An 18,774-nucleotide genomic window follows, 5' to 3' on the forward strand; every position below is an offset into this window, starting at 1 on the left:
GTGAGTAAATTAAAGCAATGTTAATTACTGTGAGCATAAGCAGGATAACAATCTGGTAAGAATACTTGCATGCGTATCTAAAGATTAAAAAAAAAAATCACTATCATGTTATTAACTATCACCGGTTAAGTGATGAACTCACCGTGAAATTAAGAATATCATATATGAGTTGGCATGCTATTAATTAGTCTTATATATGTGATATAATCATGTGTATTTTTTTATTTATAAATTATAGTTTTAGTACTTCATCTTTTTTTATGAAATTCATTTTTAATTTTTTTTATCAATTTTATACTTTTATCATTATTGTTAGTCTGTCCCTTCAAGTATCACCAAAGTAAAGATGTGATAACCCCGTTGATAGATATGTGATTTGTCATATTGACTATTAGTTTGACATAATAATTACATATAAAATATTGTTGATTCAACATATTTTTTTAGTAGTTCAAAGCGCTATAAATTTTCTAGTGATGTAACATTGTCTAAAAAGATTTTTGAAAATTCAAAAATAAAAAACATAGAAAGAGATATAGTAACTCACGATATCAAAAACTTTTTGTTATTGCCTTATTCTATTAAATGCCACCATCGGCACCGAGTCTGTCTTCTATGCATGATGTTACTAATGGAGTAAGTAGGTTTTTGGGAGTGATAGTGAAATGAAAGGATTTAGTGTTTGTTTGAGAAGTGAGGCTGGGGATTGGATTTTCAAGGGTTTGAAGATTTGGGGAACTTTCATTTTGGTGCTTGAGGTTTTAACTCATGTTCATTAGTTTGTAATTTTGCTTATTCTTGTTAATTTTGCTAACCTTGTGTTGTTGATTTCGTGTTTTGCATCATGAGTTAGTGAGAGGCTGGTTTTTGTATTGAGGGTTATTGATTTTGTTTATTGCATATATCTACATACTTAGTCCTCCCACCACCACCACCACCAAAAAAAAAAAACAATTCAAACCAATTTTCTAACAAATTTACACCACCAAACAATTTGCAGAGCCTTAAAACTATAGAAAATGTCTTGAACCAGTATTTTATCATGTGCCTATCAAGTCAAACTATAGCTAATAATTTACATGACAAGTTATGTGAATTGTTAATGTAATTGCTGTAATACTTAACAATAATACTTGATGGAAGTGATTAAAAATAGTGACGAACAATAATTGAGATAAAAATTAGTCAAAATTTGTGAGGGACTATAGTGAATTTCATGAAAAAATGAAAGACTGAGATTGATAAAAAAATTGTTAAGAAACTAAAAATGAATTTTGTGGAAAGATAAAAAAACTAAACACAATTTAACAAAAAAAAATACATAACAAAAAGACTAAAAATATTAATAAAATAAAAATATAAAAATTAAGACCGATAAATATTTTATTTAAGAACTAAAAATAAAGTTTACAAACAAACTTATGAGTTGATTATATATATCTTCTAAAGCCTTATTTGATATAAGCATGAAAGAAGCCTCCTGGATTTTATCGAAATGAGTCACGATTAATTTTTTTAAAGGGGAATTGAGTCACAACTAATATATATATTATCATTCCATAACAAATTGTCAATGCATGGTATAACGTACAAGTATTTTAAAATTAATAGTTATCTTAATTTCTGATTATTATTTTTTTGAACACTATATAAATATTGAACTCAAACAATTACTTACTTTTGAAGTGTTACTAAAATATTTCTTAATATGGAGATTGTTTTAGTAAAGATTAATATAATACAAAACAAAAAGGATAAAGTGACAAATTAGATTCCAAACCATATGGATTTGAACATGTATGATTATGAGTCGATAGCTGAATAAAAAAAATCTGCATAATTGAATTGAATAGAAACCATTAAAATATTAGACATGCACAACTATGAAGTTGCAAGAATTATTCATGAAAAATACATAAAATTTAATAAAAATAAGAAGTTCAACCTCATTGCAGCAGTGAGTGATGCCGAGGTTACAGGATGATAGCGTCATTGAGCACCACAGACAAGTGGGACTGATTCTTGTTTGCCTAAGTGTTGGAGTCATGGAAACATTACTCTCAAAGAAAGGGTTCCATTTCCCTATCCCATATGTGCATGATTAGCTGTAAAGGTCACGAGCCATTAGTTTTCTTCTTATATGCCCCTTTTTAATTACTTCTCAAATTCAAGTTTTATTGGTGCTAGTTAGGGAAAGAGTTTTTCAGCAAAAAAAAAAAAAGTTAGGGAAAGAGTTTAATTTTTATATATTATTAATATAAAAATTATAAATTCAACTAATGAGAAATTATGATAATCCTAATTTTTTAAATTAATTATTATAAAAACAAACCAACTTATTATATTGTGATTGAATAATTTAGTATTAAAATCCCCCTGCATTATTAATGCATATATAGTCTGTTAATTAATTTATTTGATAAAGGATTTTTTAATTAATTAGTCTTTTGAATTTGATGTATTTTATTCATTCTCAAACAAGATAAGATCACCCTTGTGTGGTGAATTAATTAGTATTTAGTTGAAAAATATAAAACGATATATTTTAAAAATAATAATAAGAAAATTGAATAAATATTTTAAAGATAAAAAGATAATAAAATATAAAAAGTTAGATGTTAATGTTTTAAAAAATGATATTTGTAGTAATGTTTTAAAAAACATTAGAAGCTATTTAAAAAAAATTATTTATTAAATAGTTAAATAAGTTTTTTAGTTAGTAAAAAATTTAAAAATTAATTAAAATGACTTACTAAACATAACGAAAATCAAACAAAAAAATTGACTTTAAGGTAAATATGACAAAATTTCTTAGACACTTGATGTATCTAAAATTTATAAAATCTAAAATTTAGAAGCTTAGTTATAGAATAATCTATTTGCAAGACTTCAAAGAAAAACTCTATAGGTTGTGTTGTTGTTTAGTCTAGGTAAGAAATCATGATTGTGCTTAACTCATTAGGTTAAAGACTAATCTGGCTCATAATTCATAAATATTACTAGTTCAACAGAAATTTTATATATGATGAAAATTAAATACAAATTCTCCTGATAAATAAATAGTTCTTACTCGTACTTACATCATTTATGTCAATCCTTTGAGTTTGTATTTTTGTTAATTTAAGACTTAAGGTGAATAAGGTTTTAATTAGTCATAAAAATAAAAGAGAAAAACAAAATTATGGATTTTTTATAATTTGACTTTAATATAACTCATGTAAAAAAGCACCATTACAACTAGATCTACCAGCTGCACCGTTATTGCTAAAATCTATACTGTTAATAGCGCTCAATTAAATCAAAGAAGTATATTGTCTTACCTCTGTGTGTGTGTTAACGTTAATTAGTTAATATTAGTAATATATATTGTGCTTTTAGAAAGTAATTTTGACCTTTAGAACTTGGAATCCTACCCCATATATTTCACATGTCAATCAATTCGACACATTATTCATTCTTCAACAACAAACTAAATGTTGCAATCGGGCAAGTCAATAGTAATGAAAATTGTGGATATGGATGCATGTATAAATATTGACATGACATGACATGATATTGATATTATTAATGCTAGTCAATATGTTATTAATATAAAATAGTTGGTGTTTAATGGAAATAAATTGATATTGATGTAACTGGTTTCCGTTTCTATAGTAAGATCCTGTTTTATGGCTTGGTGTGGTTGGCTAAGCTACGTTATCTAACCCCTTTGAACTACCAACACTTGAGGTTGAGAACAAGTTGTGGACGGTTCGGACATTTACTAAAGGACACTGCTCAAAACCTCTTAATGATTCATCTTTAATGCTTGCAATTCATAGAATTGATTTAATCATATCCTATGTTTATGAATAATGAAAATAAAATATGATCAAACTATATTCCAATCAGGCTCATGCCTAACTAGAGGCGAGACAAATTACACATTTTGATGTTTTGGGTAGAAAGTATTTAACCCTAATTGAGAAAACCCATCCCTAAACAATTAACTTAACTTTTTGAACCCTTGAAGGTGAATTTTCCATCCTTGTTGCACCCTAAATTGTCATTAACCTGTGTAGATTTCTCTCTCTAGTACACTCTAATGTTAAAGAACACTCAATAATTATCTTCAAATTAATCCTCTTGATTTCACCATCATCAGTTTCATCCTCACCAAAACACTAAAAGTTTGCATAAAAATATTATATAATATATATATATATATATATATATATATATATATATATATATATATATCTTATGCATAAAATTTAAAAGATATTACCATTATATATTACTTTATAATTTTATATTACTAAAATTAGTTGGCTTAATTATATATTTTATAGTTTATATTTTTAATTTATATTTAAATAAAACTAAAATACTAATACCATGCATAGGTTTTAAGGGATTGTGAATACCTTATTCCAAGAGGGAGGGGTTTACCTCTTACTTTTACAAATTCGCAAGCTTAGCTTTTCATTTTCATGAAATGTATTGGGTTGAGTAGAGCTGAGCTTCTGTCGGTTTTGGTCGGATTCGGGTCAAAATATCCTAACCCACCAAAAATTGACCAACAAATAATATTGGCCCATTTCCAACCAATGGATATTCGGAAATTACCTATTTGAAAGGGTGGGTATATTCATATATGAGTACATGTTGGTTTTCCCCAAAAGAGGAGAAATTTTATGTTTCTTAATGAAATGAAAATTTTACCTACAAAAAAGATTAAGAATGGTTTATAATTATTTTGGTTCATATATTTGTAGATACTTTATTATTTTGACCTTATACATAAAAATCGAAAATTTTAGTTTTTGAATGAGCAAATTTAATGTACTTCGATGTGAGCTGGTTTTTATTTCTCTTGACTTTGACCATTACCTCTTCAAAAAAAAAAAAAAAAAACTTTGACCATTATATTGTATGTTTGAATTAACTTTCAATTTTACTAAAATCAATTACCGAGTCAAGCTGAAGACCAAAACAATAAATAGTTATTTCAATTTTTTGAAAAAAATTTCAGCATAATTTTGGGGTCAAATTGATTCTAAGAAATTTCCAAGCACATTAGTAATACATTACAAAATTTTCTTAATGATATAAAACTTTTAGAAATTTTTTAACTGGGAATTGTTTTTCATTATGAAAGATTTTTGTGACGGTTTAACAATTGTTGGAATTTTTTCCGATTTTATGCTGACTATATTCTCCTTTTCGGCCAAATTCACATGAATTTAATTAATTAAATGATGTTAATTTTATATTTCATTTAATAAAAAAATGGTTAGAAAAAGACACTGAGACATGATTTATCATTGTTCTCGCTCAGTGATTATTAACTTTGATGCTCCACAACACAAGCGACCTCACCCCACATTTAGACATTGGGCACTGAGCCAGGCCACGTCACGTAGGTGTCGGCGAGATAACGAATAAATGTCAAAACCGTAAATAACTTGAAAACCCAGTGGCAAAAGAGTAACCGCGCATTAACCTCTCCTATAAATACCCAGCGTGGCTCTTACAATCTAATAATTTCCCGCGGCAACAAACGCGGCTTCGCCCATTCTCATTTCTCTCTCTCCAGAAAAAAATATACATTTATATTATATTTTTTATCAATAAAAAATCAAACGAATAAAATTTTCATTTTCTTTTGTTTTTCTCGCTCTTGTTTCTCGGGAAAATTGATTTCACCGTAGTAGGAGCCAAGAAAAATTCCGAACCCGTGAACTCTTTTTCCTACTACAAATGCAATTTCTCTCTCTCTCTCTCCCACACTCTCTCTGCTAAAGTCGCAAACACAACCACGACACACTGTTTCTGAAGTGAAGCAATGAAGTTTCAGCCTCAGATCTCGTGCTGAATCATCGATCCGAGAGAGAGAGATAGAGAGGAGTTGGATTATTGATTCATGGAACCGCGGAGATGAAGTTCTACATATCGACGAGGGGGATAAAGAGAGTGACGATATCGAACAGTGAGGGAAAGGGATCGGCGAAGACGACGGCGGTGGCGGCCGGCTCCGGTCGCCGGATATCGGCTCGGACGGTGTTTCCGGTGGTGCTGGTGCTCGGGATCGTGCTGCCGTTTCTGTTCGTGAGGATCGCGATCTTGATGCTGGAATCTGCTGCGGCGTGTTCCTCATTGGGTAATCTATTCCTCCAACTTTTCACTTTCCTAACTATCTTTCTTATTTTGTGTTCATTTTCTTCTTTTCCTTTCACTCTCACAACAGTCTCACACTCTCATCACACTCCATTTACTTGATTTTTTTAACTTTAGTAAACGCGTAACTTTGCTTTTTCAAGTTTTACTTTTTTTTATATATAAAAAAAATTCAAATAATTACTTTTTAGTTTTTAACTTTTTTATATAGTTAGTTTATTATTTTAATAATAAATTAATATACACTAATACAATTAAAAAAATTACACTCTTGTCTAATTGTGGATTTTTATGTATTGTAGGATTACTAAGTTTTATAAGAATTATTTTTAAAATTATATTTTGATAATTCTAATTAATTGATAGAATAATTTTTTTTATAAAATTTAAATTTTATATATTGACGGTATAATTTTTTTTATATCATCAACTAATAAAAAATCATGATCATGACAAATAGGACTTTGCAATCAGTTTTGTTAAACTCAATAATTTTATCGTATATACTGTATATGAATTTCTGATTGAAATTGAAATTTTACCAGGTCAATATACAAATAATTTTCTCTTTTTTATATTGATTGTATAATAGAGTTAATTTTTTTAACAAAAATAATATTAAAATTTTAATATCTTTTAAAATAAAAAAGATATCATTTCTTTGAAAAAATTGTGTATTGTTTGGTTTATTTAATTAAATTTTATAAGTCTTTGTCTGGATTATTAGTTTAGATAAGAGTGATAATAGTTGTGTAAGAGTCAAAATTAATATATTTTTTTTGTTATCTTCATTAAGTTCAACAAAAGGATATCAATATAATGAAAGAATGATTAAATTAATTTATACTTTGAAAATTAAAATATTTCATATGTTTTAATTTTTATATAAATTTGTAAGAATAATTTGTGAAAAAATTAATTTTACTTTTTATGTGAATGTGCATTTTTAATAAATTATTATTATAAAATTGAAATATATAAAAGGATAAAGTTAGTAAGTATCTGTACAAAATGAGTAAATAAAAATACTTTGTAGTTGTAGTTTGATTTATTTTAATTGAAAAATTATCCTTACATGCTTTTTTAGATATAAGTTTACTTTTAAATAATATATAATTAAAATGATCACTTTTAGTTAATTTTTTTATTTAATTTTTCCTCTTTTATTGATAAATAGATTTTTTTTTTCTGTGGAGCTTACTGAAGACATGGAATTTATTTTGGAAGAATTAGTTTTTAGTGGTCTTATAATTTTTCGTTTAGCCATTTGCATATTCACAAATTATGATTTTTTCAGACTTATGAGGACAAAAATGAGTTAGAAAATTAGATTAGATTATTTTAAGAACATAGAAAAAGATAAATTCATTTATTGTAAAGTTATTGAGAGTATATGCGTGAAAATGATTGATGCAGAATGTGCTGGGTGGAGGTTTTTCAGTGGAGTCGACACGTCCCTGGTAAGTATCTCATTTACCAAATCACCCTTTTTGTTTTATTTCTATTTTAACAAATTTTTAATATTTTTTCTTCTTTTCCCCCCTTTCACCTTTCACAAAGTATTTGGCGAATTTTCTTTACTCGACTGACTTGCCCCTAAGTTAATAATTGGAATAAGAAATTATTAAAATGCAGATTTTTAATAGTATTATTTTAAATAAAATCATGTTTAACAATACAAACATTGACACGGGAAGAGACCAACTATACTCGGTCAAAAAAAGAAAAAAAGAAAAAAAGAGACCAACTATAGTTTTCAAGCAGTGAACTACTTTTTATCATTTTATCTAGTGAATGGTCACGACAGGTTTCTTATTTTCAAATTCTTCAAATAATATTTCTCTGTTAACAACTTAACATAACCTTTTTTGGCTAAGAAAAAGTCAAATACCTTTTTCAAATATAGTGGCTACATCCGGATCTGATTTGAAAACAAGTGATCCATATTTATTAGAAAACTGCAACTAGTACAGAACGTCCACAGATTAAAAAACTATACTACATATTAACCAAAAGATTATAGTGTATTATATGAATTTATTTGAATAATTGTTAAACGCAAAGTATTATTATTCCCTTGCGAATTTTGAATATTACTTAATCAAGTGAACAATAAGAATTTGTCAGCCGCGTAAAAAAAATAAAGAATTTGTCAGCGTTTGGGTTGGGTGACAAATCCAATATTTTAAAAAGGATAAACCTTAAAAAATATACCATTGAATTTAGGTTGCATTACCTCTAGGCTCTAGTTTACTTTATAGTTTATACTCTATTTTGTTACTTTATAAATATAATCAAAAACATTTTATAAAACTACCGTCAAGTGGCGATTTGTAATATTGTTGATTGTATAAATGTATTATGAATTTTAGAGATAAAATTTGGTTTACATGAGTTTTTAAAAATAATTTTAAATTAACAGTGTATTAAAATTAAACTGTTCTTATTTGTTTGTTTTGATCTAAGTCACTTTGAATTCTGTAATTTTTTTATTTCCAATTTAGAAAAAGGCGTTGTGAAAAATGTTTTAGGAATAATATTATAGTTTAATGTACTGTTAGTGTAAATAATTTTATACTATTAACTTAATATAAATTATTTTAACATTATAATTTAATCACAAGTCATCTTGTACAATAAGTATATTGATTTTTATAATATTATTTAAAATTTATTATAATAATAATGATTTTTTATTGGTGGGTAATGTAAAATATTTTACAGATAAAAATTAAACAATTTTCTTATACCGTTGATCGACTTAGAAATCAACAAAGTTGATATGTGGATATGAGATTTATCAATGATCTTAAAACATCTTAAATTAGATGGAGCACCATGAATTGCTTAAAGAGGTTTGTCTATCTGTTACCAACTGAGGTCCAATCCGCCACCCCATCCAACGTTAATTAGACAACATTAGACAACTTCAGAATGAATCATATCCATACAGTATGAGATACTTTGTTCTTTCCTTTTCTTTCAGTATCCTGTAATCTATATATTGCATCTTTTGAAATCTCCACTTCATGTAGTTAAAGTCGTTTGTCAGGTGAGCTTACGTGTTATTGATGGAATAAGAGGGAAAAAAGACAAAGTAAAAGTTGCAGAATGGATTAATGTAATAAGAGTGAAAAAGACAACGTAAAAGTTGCAGAATGGATATGGACAAAAACGTAATCCTAAATCGATCATTTTTTGTGGAACATGTTTTCAATTTTTTCTGTTTTCCTTATAACCGTTACCCTCCTTTGTTATTTCTTGGATGGGTCATCTATTTATCTTCAAAAAATGAAAAATTAAAATTGACTGGCTTACATGTACAGCTTAATTAAAAATTCAAGTTAGTTTATGAAATACAATCTAACCATACATTATTTAAACAGCTAATAAATAAATAAATAAAAGTTTTAGTTTGGGATATAATTTTGATATGCATTGTAAATTGAAAAGATTTTTGACATAAAATACCTGATACTACATTATTAAAATAGTTTGATAGTGATCGTTGCTTCTTGAAAAGATCCACAACGTAACAACGGGTAATTGAAATAGATCTAAATACATCACAAGAAAACTTGTTTTCCCCTATAAACAAAAAATAAGAAAAAGAAAAAATGATTCCTCCGAATTCGTAAACAATCGTATAATACTGCTGTGAATGGGTGGTGCATTGTCGGTATTTCCACAAGTTGCATTCCTGCTACCTGTGGGGCAATGTGGCATGGCCAGGCCACTTGCAGTGTAATTATTTCTTCCCTTTCTACCTTTTTCTGCTTGTTGAAAAGTTGCTAGTTGCTACCTTCACAACTTTTTTCACTGCCTCCAAGGTTCTTCATGGTCTCTGTTCTTTTATGGAATTATCCAACTAAGTGACTGTTTGAGAAAACATTAGATCAATTCATTTTATAGCAGTACACGTTTTAATATAAAATTTATAATTATAATTAAGATTATTCTATATTTAAAACAAACAAAACTTTTAAACTACTACTATCTTCGTATAAACGTGACATTTTGTAGCAAAACATTTAACTTTGGTTTTCACTGCCCTGTACTCATCAACTTGGTCTCTACTATAGACTCTGACTACCCTTTTAATTTTTTAAGGAAAAATTTGATAATTTATGATCTGTTTTCCACTATGGTACTGCATGTCCTTGAAGGAACTCAGAGATGAGCTGACCAGAGCGCTAATAGAGGCAAATGATGGTAATGTTAATGAGGGAGCAGGGTCGTTCAATGAACTTGTGAAAGAGATGACCTCAAAACAAGACCTTAAGGCTTTTGCTTTCAAGACCAAAGCCATGGTATATAAATAATTTACTGCGTTTGCTTTTGCTAGTTATTCTTTGTGATGATGATCTTGATGTTTTATTTTTCTAGTGATTCCTATTTTGTTTCCTACTGGTGTTGATCAACAATGAGGCGTTGTATATAATAAATGCTTGTCCCCACATATCTATTGCTTGGGTCAGTGTGTATGTTTCAGGAGTGAAAATCAGGAGAAGCCAATGCAGCTAACTGATAAACATAATGATACATTATAGTCGCACACCAGAACACAGACACTTGCAAAATTAAAGAAAAAATATCAAAAAGAAAGGAAATTGATTTAACTTGTGCAACTGAAGTTTGTGTGGCATATAATATTTTAATTGGATGGCTATAGAGAACATGGTCTATAGATCAGGAATGTAACATAACCTGAAATTTACCAAGTTGAATTGAAGCTTAAAGGATTGATTATTCATATTCCAATTTTAGTTTTATGTGCTTATGGCAGTTGCTCAAATGCTTTAAAAATGGCCCAGATAAAATGTATGCTAAAATGCAAGAAAATAACCTTTAGGCTTTAACTATAGGCCAATTTTGAAGATCCATGTGGTTCAAAACACAATAACTCGTCTTCTTCAACTTATCAAACTGTGCATATTACCTCTTTATTGGGGCTTTTCTGTACATGGACAGGGAGATAATTTTACACTATGTTGAACAATGTGGAAAGTTTAGGAAGTTGAGTTGTTGTCTTGTTGAGTTTTGAACTGCAGTAGGCTTTCAGAAAATGACCAATAGTTGGAGGGATTCATTTCAAGCATAAGGGTATCATGGTATATGCATTCCTTTAATTTGGTGAATTATAAAATAAGCATACGGAGGAATGCGGGTGAAAGTAGCATCATAATCAAAGTCTATCTGTATGCTGGTTGCTTTATTGAATTGTTGACCAATGAAGCATAGGCTCTTGTCAGCTACAAATATTCAATTCAGCACAGTTTGTTAAGTTTTAATCCTCTCACAAAATCTGCAATTTTTTCTGTTCATGTTCAGCTATCACAGTTGGAACGCAAGGTACAATTAGCGAGACAACAGGAGTCAGTTTATTGGCATCTAGCTTCTCATGGTGTTCCCAAAAGTCTACATTGTCTATGCCTAAAGTTGGCTGAAGAATATGCTGTAAATGCTATGGCCAGATCTCGTCTACCCCCTCCTGAATTTGTATCGCGCCTTGTTGACCCTACCTTTCACCACTTAGTTCTCCTAACTGACAATGTCCTTGCTGCCTCTGTTGTTGTAACCTCTACAGTTGAAAGTTCAATCAACCCAGAAAAACTAGTTTTTCATATTGTTACTGACAAAAAAACTTATGCTCCAATGCATGCTTGGTTTGCTACCAATTCTATTAAATCAGTTGTAGAAGTTAGGGGATTACACCAATATGACTGGTCTGAAGAAGTGAATGCTGGTGTTAAAGAGATGCTGGAAACTAATCACTTAATTTGGAAGCAATACTATAATAAGGAAAAGGACCTTGACTATACTCAAGAGCATAGCAGATATTTGGAGGCTTTAAGGCCCAGCAGCCTATCCTTGATGAATCAACTCCGCATTTATTTGCCCGAGGTAATTAGTTATTTTTGGTAGCCCTCTGATTGAGTAATAACTGATAACAAGTTTAAATAATGCTTGGTGATGATTGTTTCATCATCTGATTTTTGTGGACCACAACAGCTCTTTCCAGATCTCAAAAAGATAGTATTCTTGGATGATGATGTAGTAGTACAACATGACATATCTTCTTTGTGGGAACTAGATCTTAATGGCAAAGTCATTGGCTCTGTATTGAAGTCGTGGTGTGGAGACGGCTGCTGCCCTGGAAGTAAATACACAAACTATTTGAACTTTTCACATCCTCCCATATCATCAAAGTTTGACGGTGATCAGTGTGTATGGCTCTATGGCATGAATATATTTGATCTTGAAGCTTGGAGGAGAACAAACATAACGGAGACCTACCATCAATGGTTGAAAATTGTAAGTGTATGTTGACATAATGTGCTTAATATAGCCACTACATTCTGCCATATATTGCATTTCGGTAAGCTTCTATATACATCAAGATTAAACTGGCAAGACGGGTTAATTTTCATTAAGTGTATCTCTCTGGATGAAGACCATGAGTGATTTGAAATGTTCATATGATATTTAATTATTTTATACTACGCTAAGCAATATTTAACTGGTCTTCAGCACTGCATTACATTCAGCATACATGTCTAATTTCACTTAGAACTGCTTTATGCTTTTGAAGCCATACAGTTGAGATAATTCTGGACTAGTAAACTATGTCACCTGTCAACAACAACAACAAAGATACCATATATTTAGTCTTTTATACACTACTGCTTACTTCAGCATTGCCATCTTACCATTAAACATCTATATTGAACTGATTTCACAGAACCTCAAGTCCGGGATGACGATGTGGAATCCAGGAGTGCTTCCACCTGCCTTCATTGCATTTGAGGGTCATGTGCATCCTATAAGCTCATCAATGCTTGTGACTGATTTAGGTTATCGCCATCAATCAGCAGAAATTAGCAAAGAGAAATTGGAAGCTGCGGCTGTTATTCATTTCAGTGGCCCTGCAAAGCCATGGCTTGAAATTGGTTTCCCAGAGGTTCGAAGTTTATGGAGTAGATACGTAAATATCTCTAATAAGTTTATTAGGAGATGTAGAATTACAGGGTGAAGGAACAAAGTTTTTTCACCTGCAATATTTATTGAGATTGAAACAGTGATACCGTATGGGATTTCAGAGGGAAGAAGGTTCTGCCTTCAGTCTCTGACTCATACGCTCTGCACAGTTTGATATCAGTTACGCTATGCCATGTCCATATAATATAGTAAATAGATGAAGCTGCCACGCAATACCCTACTAGAAGCAGTATTTATGGTTAAGAAAGATATAAGCATCATTGATCTAGCTGCCTGACAATACTGTGAATTTCTTCATCAAAATTACTTTTTGAAGAGGAGAAATTGTTTTGCATTATTTGAAATTTCAGTTCGTTCAAGTCTTGGAATGTAAACTCAGATAAATCACTTACCATGCAGCTTGAGAGTTTATCCATGTTTGGAAACACGTTCCCCACCCAACAAATCACGTCAAATGGGTTAAAGACGTGAAAGCTAGAACTAAACTTCTATGCAGATGTGAAAAATCCATGTTCATGATGTGTGACCAAACACACTTCCCTTAGTCTAGTAAATGCTTATTCTACGAGCCAGTCAAATTAGTTTGTGCATTGCTTTACATCACTTCCACTCGTTATTCACTTTTTGTGTATATGGAGCTCGTTACACAAAAGACTAAATAAAACAAGTTTAGCATCTATCCATACTCCAGATGTAACTGGTGTAAAATCAGAGGCAGTGTTCAAATAAACTCATTTGAAAAAAGATCTCATGCTGTTCTTCCCTATTTTGGTCCAGGGATTGGCTCACAAAAGACAATTTCTGTGGTTTGGCTCTTTAAATGTCTGCTGTAGTATTCTGCCATTCGGTGTGGTCCTTGATGACATCTACCCTTCTGCAGTAGATCACAATGAATGAAACGGCCGTGGAATATTATGCAGCCAAAATTGTTGAGTACTATTACATTGCTGAAAGCCCCAACACAATTTATTGATTTGTGCACCCCTGTGATTACTAAAGCTTTATATTGAGAAATGACAACTATATGTGCCACATAACATGATCCGGTAACTATATATACCAAATTTGGTCTCTGTTGCAAGAAGTCAAGAACTAGAGAAAGCAACATTGATATCTATCTGCTTGGGACCATATTATGCAAAATTTTCGAACTTGCTCAAATCAACCACGTGGAGTTATTTGCTCAAGGCTTTCAAGTTTCAACATAGAATGAAACAAGATTTGAATTTGCAAGTATCGGAATTTGTCTTTTGTGGAACGAGAATTTTGACTTCTCTGATTTCTTATTGACAATGGTTAAAAGAAATTAATGAAGAAAGAAAAGAATCCCCACTCTAGCTCCACTTACACAGACTGTATAGGTTGCCACATGTGATCTTCTGTTTCTCTTGCTTGTTCCAGGAACGTTGGGTTAACTTTCCATGCATGCCAGTTGTTTTCTCCAAATTTGTTGCTTCTCTTACATTTCATGATGAGGTGAAAACTTATGATAATTGTTGGGTCCAATTGTCCATGTTTACTATTAGGACAAAATTTAGATACATTATTTATTTATTTATTTTTGGTGAATTTCTCCTTAAAAAGTGATGATTCAAGAGCTAGGCTTATCAGGCTATATGGACCAAGCTGTAATCCCTCCACTGTCAAGAGCCAGGGGTGGTCGCTGCTATGCGAAGCTAGCCTCCACTGTCAAGATACATTATTTTTGCTTGTTAAGAAGTTATTCGTAACTTTATCGAGAGACAATCCTATTTTAACTTTACAGGATTACTATAAGAACAAAATATTTTTTCTTAGTATTTAATACAATTATATATTTAGAACATTTTTGTTAGTATTTAATGCAATTATATATTTAGAACAAGAATAATAGTTAAGCGAAATAATCCTATGCCGTTTGATTCGTGTGATTTGTGGTACACAACTTTAACCATTTTTAAAATATTATTTTACAATTACAATTATAATTTTATCTCGATAACTCACAATGGATTAGTTACCAAAATAAAACTTAAACTATAATTAAAAAATACAAGATATTGCATCTAAATTTTGTGGCCTTTGTTAACTCCCAATTTTCTAACTCTCACCAATTGCTGGGAAATTTATTGATTATATGTATACATTTTGATTTTGTAATTGAGCTGGGTATTCCTGATACCCTTTATTAATATGAAGAAGTTTTTTGCTGATAAAAAAATAAAAACCAACGAGATACGCGTGCATCATCTAGTTCAGCTATTAAATCAACTTGCTATCACGTCATTAAACCTGTGTAGTAGTAGTAACAACTAACAAGGGTCAAGGTGATAATTATCTAGTCGCACTCTCGAGGAGGGAATCAAAAGATATTGATGAGAGGAACTTCTAGTTGGGATAGTGTTAAAAAAAGTCTCATAGCAAAGCCTGTGAGGGTCATAATAAATCTCCTTTAATAATTTGGTAAAACATAGTTGATTTGTTAAAATTGATTCCATGTCTAATATGTGATTATAGAGAAAAACAAATACACATTATTGAATCTTATGATGAAAGGAAAATATTAGGAGAAAGAATTCTATTATTGAAAATGAGTAAATGAGTTAATTAACTGCAGAAAAGACTTTATGGAGGTTTATATACAAACAAGATGCTTAACAGAAAATAACTAACAAACTAATTATAATCCCCTATAACTAATTATCCCAATACCCCCATCAAGATGGGAGAAAGATATTCTCGATGCCCAACTTGGAGATGATGCTGAGAAAAGCACTTTGAGGCAAAGACTTTGTGAAAACACCTGCTAATTGATGATGTTTTCTAACACGAATCAGCTTTAGTGTTCCTTTGTGAACTTGTTCTCTGACATAATGCAGATCAATCTCTAGGTCTTTGGTTCTTTCATTGTATATAGGGTTTGTTGCAATGTGGATTGTTGCTTAGTTGTCACAGTAGACAGCTGCAAATGATGTCTTGATTTTGAAATCATTTAGCAAGTTTCGTAGCCAAGTAAGCTCACTTGACACAGATGATAAAGCTTGATATTTTGCTTATGTAGAAGATTTACTTATTGTCTTTTGTTTCTTTGCCTTACAAGAAATCAATGAATTTCCTAAGAAAATACAATATCCAGTTGTTGATTTCCGGCTGTCAATACATGAACCCCAATTTGCATCTACATAGGCATGGAGGGATGTGTCTGACTTGGCTTTAAAAAGGACCTCTTGTCCAGCTATGTGCTTGAAGTATCTTAGCATAATGTTTGTTGCATTCATGTGTCCTGAGCGAGGATCAGATACAAACTGGCTTAGTTTGTGAACAGTGTAACAAATATCTGGCCTTGAGATGGTTAGGTATAGAAGTCTTCCTATGAGTCTTCTATAAGTTTCTGGATCTGGAAGTTGTGATCCTGATTCTGCATTCAATTTGAGATCAGCCTCCATAGGTATACTGCAGATAGCTTACAAGCAAGCATTCTAATGTCCTCCAAAATTGACATAGTATAATGTCTCTGGCACATGAATATCCCTACTTGAGATCTTGAGAGTTTTAGGCCAAGGAAGAATTTTAGATCACCCAAATCTTTTAATTTGAAGTATTGCTGAAGCATGATTTTTGTAGAATGAATAGCTGTTTTATCAAGGCTGGCAATGACAATATCATCAACATAGACCAAAATGGCTATGGATGATGAACCTGTTCCTTTGGTGAACAAGGTGTAATCATACTTTGACTGTATGTAGTCTTGAGAGGTCAATGTGGTGCGAAACTTATTGAACCAGCTTCTTGAAGCTTGCTTTAGGCCATAAATGGACTTATTCAGCTTGTAAACAAGAGGTGCAGATGATCTAGAAGGAGGTTCATGGTTGTAGCCTTGAGGTATATGCATGTAGATTTCTTCATCCAAGCTGTCATTAAGGAATGCATTGTTCACATCTAGCTGAGCTAGGTGCCAATGCTGAGAAGCAGCAAGAGACAAAATGAGTCTGAGAGTAGTAATCTTAGCCACATGGGAAAAGGTCTCTTGGAAATCTAGGCCATATTGTTGTGTGAAACCACGCGCTAGAAGTCTTGCCTTGTGTTTTGCCACAGTTCCATTAGAGTTCAATTTCAGTTTGAATAACCATTTGCAAGTGATAGGTTTCTTGTTGGGTGGTAGGTGAGTGATTGTCCAAGTGTTGTTGAGGTCCATGGCTGTAAGTTCATCTTGAATAACTTGTTTCCAGTGAGGAAACTTGATGGCTTGCTTGTATCTCTATGGTTCATGATTTTTAGAAATTTGACAGATATAGTGGGTATGATTTGCTGTAAGTTTTGAGTAATTAATGTAGTTTTGGATAGGATATAGAGGTTTGGAATCCATGGTTACGTTGTAACAATGGTAATCAGTAAGGTATCTGGGTTTGCCACACTGTCTAGTTGATCTTCTAAGCTGATATTCTGAAAATGGGTTAGGCTGAGGGTTGTTTTGTATGCCTGGTTGGTTGCCTGGAAGGTATTGTGTGTGTATAGGGTCAGGATCATCACAAATGCCTAGAGTAATCAAATTTGGAGTGATGTGAGGGCTGAGAGGATAAGTGGATCTTGTTGTAGAGTCTTTGTCTTGGAAAGGAAAAATGTGTTCATAGAACTTCACGTCCCGTGAGATGAAAGTTTTGAGAGTGGTCAAGTCCAACAACTTGTAGCCTTTATATCCATGAGGATAACCTATGAAAACTGTTGTAGTAGCTCTTGGATTGAACTTGTGTCGTGTGGACAAAAGAGTAGATATGCATAACATAAAGTTCCAAAATTCCTGAAATCAGAATAGTTAGGTAGTTTTTGATGCAGAATTTCATAAGGAGATTTGTGTTGCAAAATAAGACTTGGTGTTCTATTCATCAGAAAAACAATAGTTTTAACACATTCTCCCCACATTTTTATAGGGACATTGGATTGATACAGTAAAGTCCTAGCAATGTTTAATATATGTAAGTGTTTTCTTTCCATCGCACTATTCTGTTGGGGTCTCTCTACATAGGAAAATTGATGTAAGACACCTTTTTGAAGGAAAAAGTCTTTAAAAACCAGCTCTCTAGCATTATCAAACCTAAAAGCCTTAATATTAGTTTTGAATTGATTCTCAACATAGGAAAAGAACTTATGTATGACAGTAATACAATCAGATTTATTTTTAAGCATATATATCCATGTGAAACTACTTTTATCATCAACTAAAGTTAAGAAGTAACTAAAGCCATCATGAGTAAGGTGCCTAAAAGGTCCCCATATGTCAGCATGAATCAAATCAAAACAATGATCACTAAATTTATTGGGATTTGGGAAATGGAGCCTATTTAGATTGGCAATATGACAAGTGTGACAATGATAACTGGAATCCACAAAGGTAAGATCCATTTTATTAGCAATTATTTTGTATACAAGAATGGGTATATGACCTAATCTTCTATGCCAGGTTTCATATGAAACAATATTACATATATTCACATATTTAGAACATAAATTATGTTTGGGAAACTCAAAAACCAGTAATCCTTGCTTTTGCTTAGCAGTGCCAATCCTCCTCAAAGTCTTGAGGTCCTGTAGAATAAAGGAGTCAGGTTCCATTGTAAATCGAAAAGGATTAGCATTGAT

The 18,774-nt window shown here is 31.2% G+C and overlaps 1 protein-coding gene across 1 annotated transcript; it reads left to right on the plus strand.

Annotated features, from left to right (window-relative positions):
• The first annotated feature begins 5,527 nt into the window (after window positions 1–5,527).
• LOC114423361 (probable galacturonosyltransferase 15) lies at window positions 5,528–14,888 on the plus strand. Its single transcript, XM_028390095.1, has 6 exons — window positions 5,528–6,142; window positions 7,576–7,619; window positions 10,326–10,469; window positions 11,491–12,063; window positions 12,172–12,474; window positions 12,902–14,888. The coding sequence occupies exons 1-6, from the start codon at window positions 5,920–5,922 to the stop codon at window positions 13,190–13,192; spliced, it is 1,578 nt and encodes a 525-aa protein (XP_028245896.1). The 5' UTR covers window positions 5,528–5,919; the 3' UTR covers window positions 13,193–14,888.
• Window positions 14,889–18,774: the final 3,886 nt, after the last annotated feature.

This window comes from Glycine soja, chromosome 8 (assembly GCF_004193775.1).
Source record: "Glycine soja cultivar W05 chromosome 8, ASM419377v2, whole genome shotgun sequence".
Classification (NCBI taxonomy): domain Eukaryota; kingdom Viridiplantae; phylum Streptophyta; class Magnoliopsida; order Fabales; family Fabaceae; genus Glycine; species Glycine soja.

Coding starts and splice junctions, on each gene's coding strand:
- LOC114423361 (XM_028390095.1), top strand. CDS start 5,920: ATGAAGTTCTACATATCGACGAGGGGGATAAAGAGAGTGACGATATCG. Junction 7,620..10,325: donor GTGGAGTCGACACGTCCCTG/GTAAGTATCTCA, acceptor ATGTCCTTGAAG/GAACTCAGAGATGAGCTGAC. Junction 12,064..12,171: donor TCCGCATTTATTTGCCCGAG/GTAATTAGTTAT, acceptor GGACCACAACAG/CTCTTTCCAGATCTCAAAAA.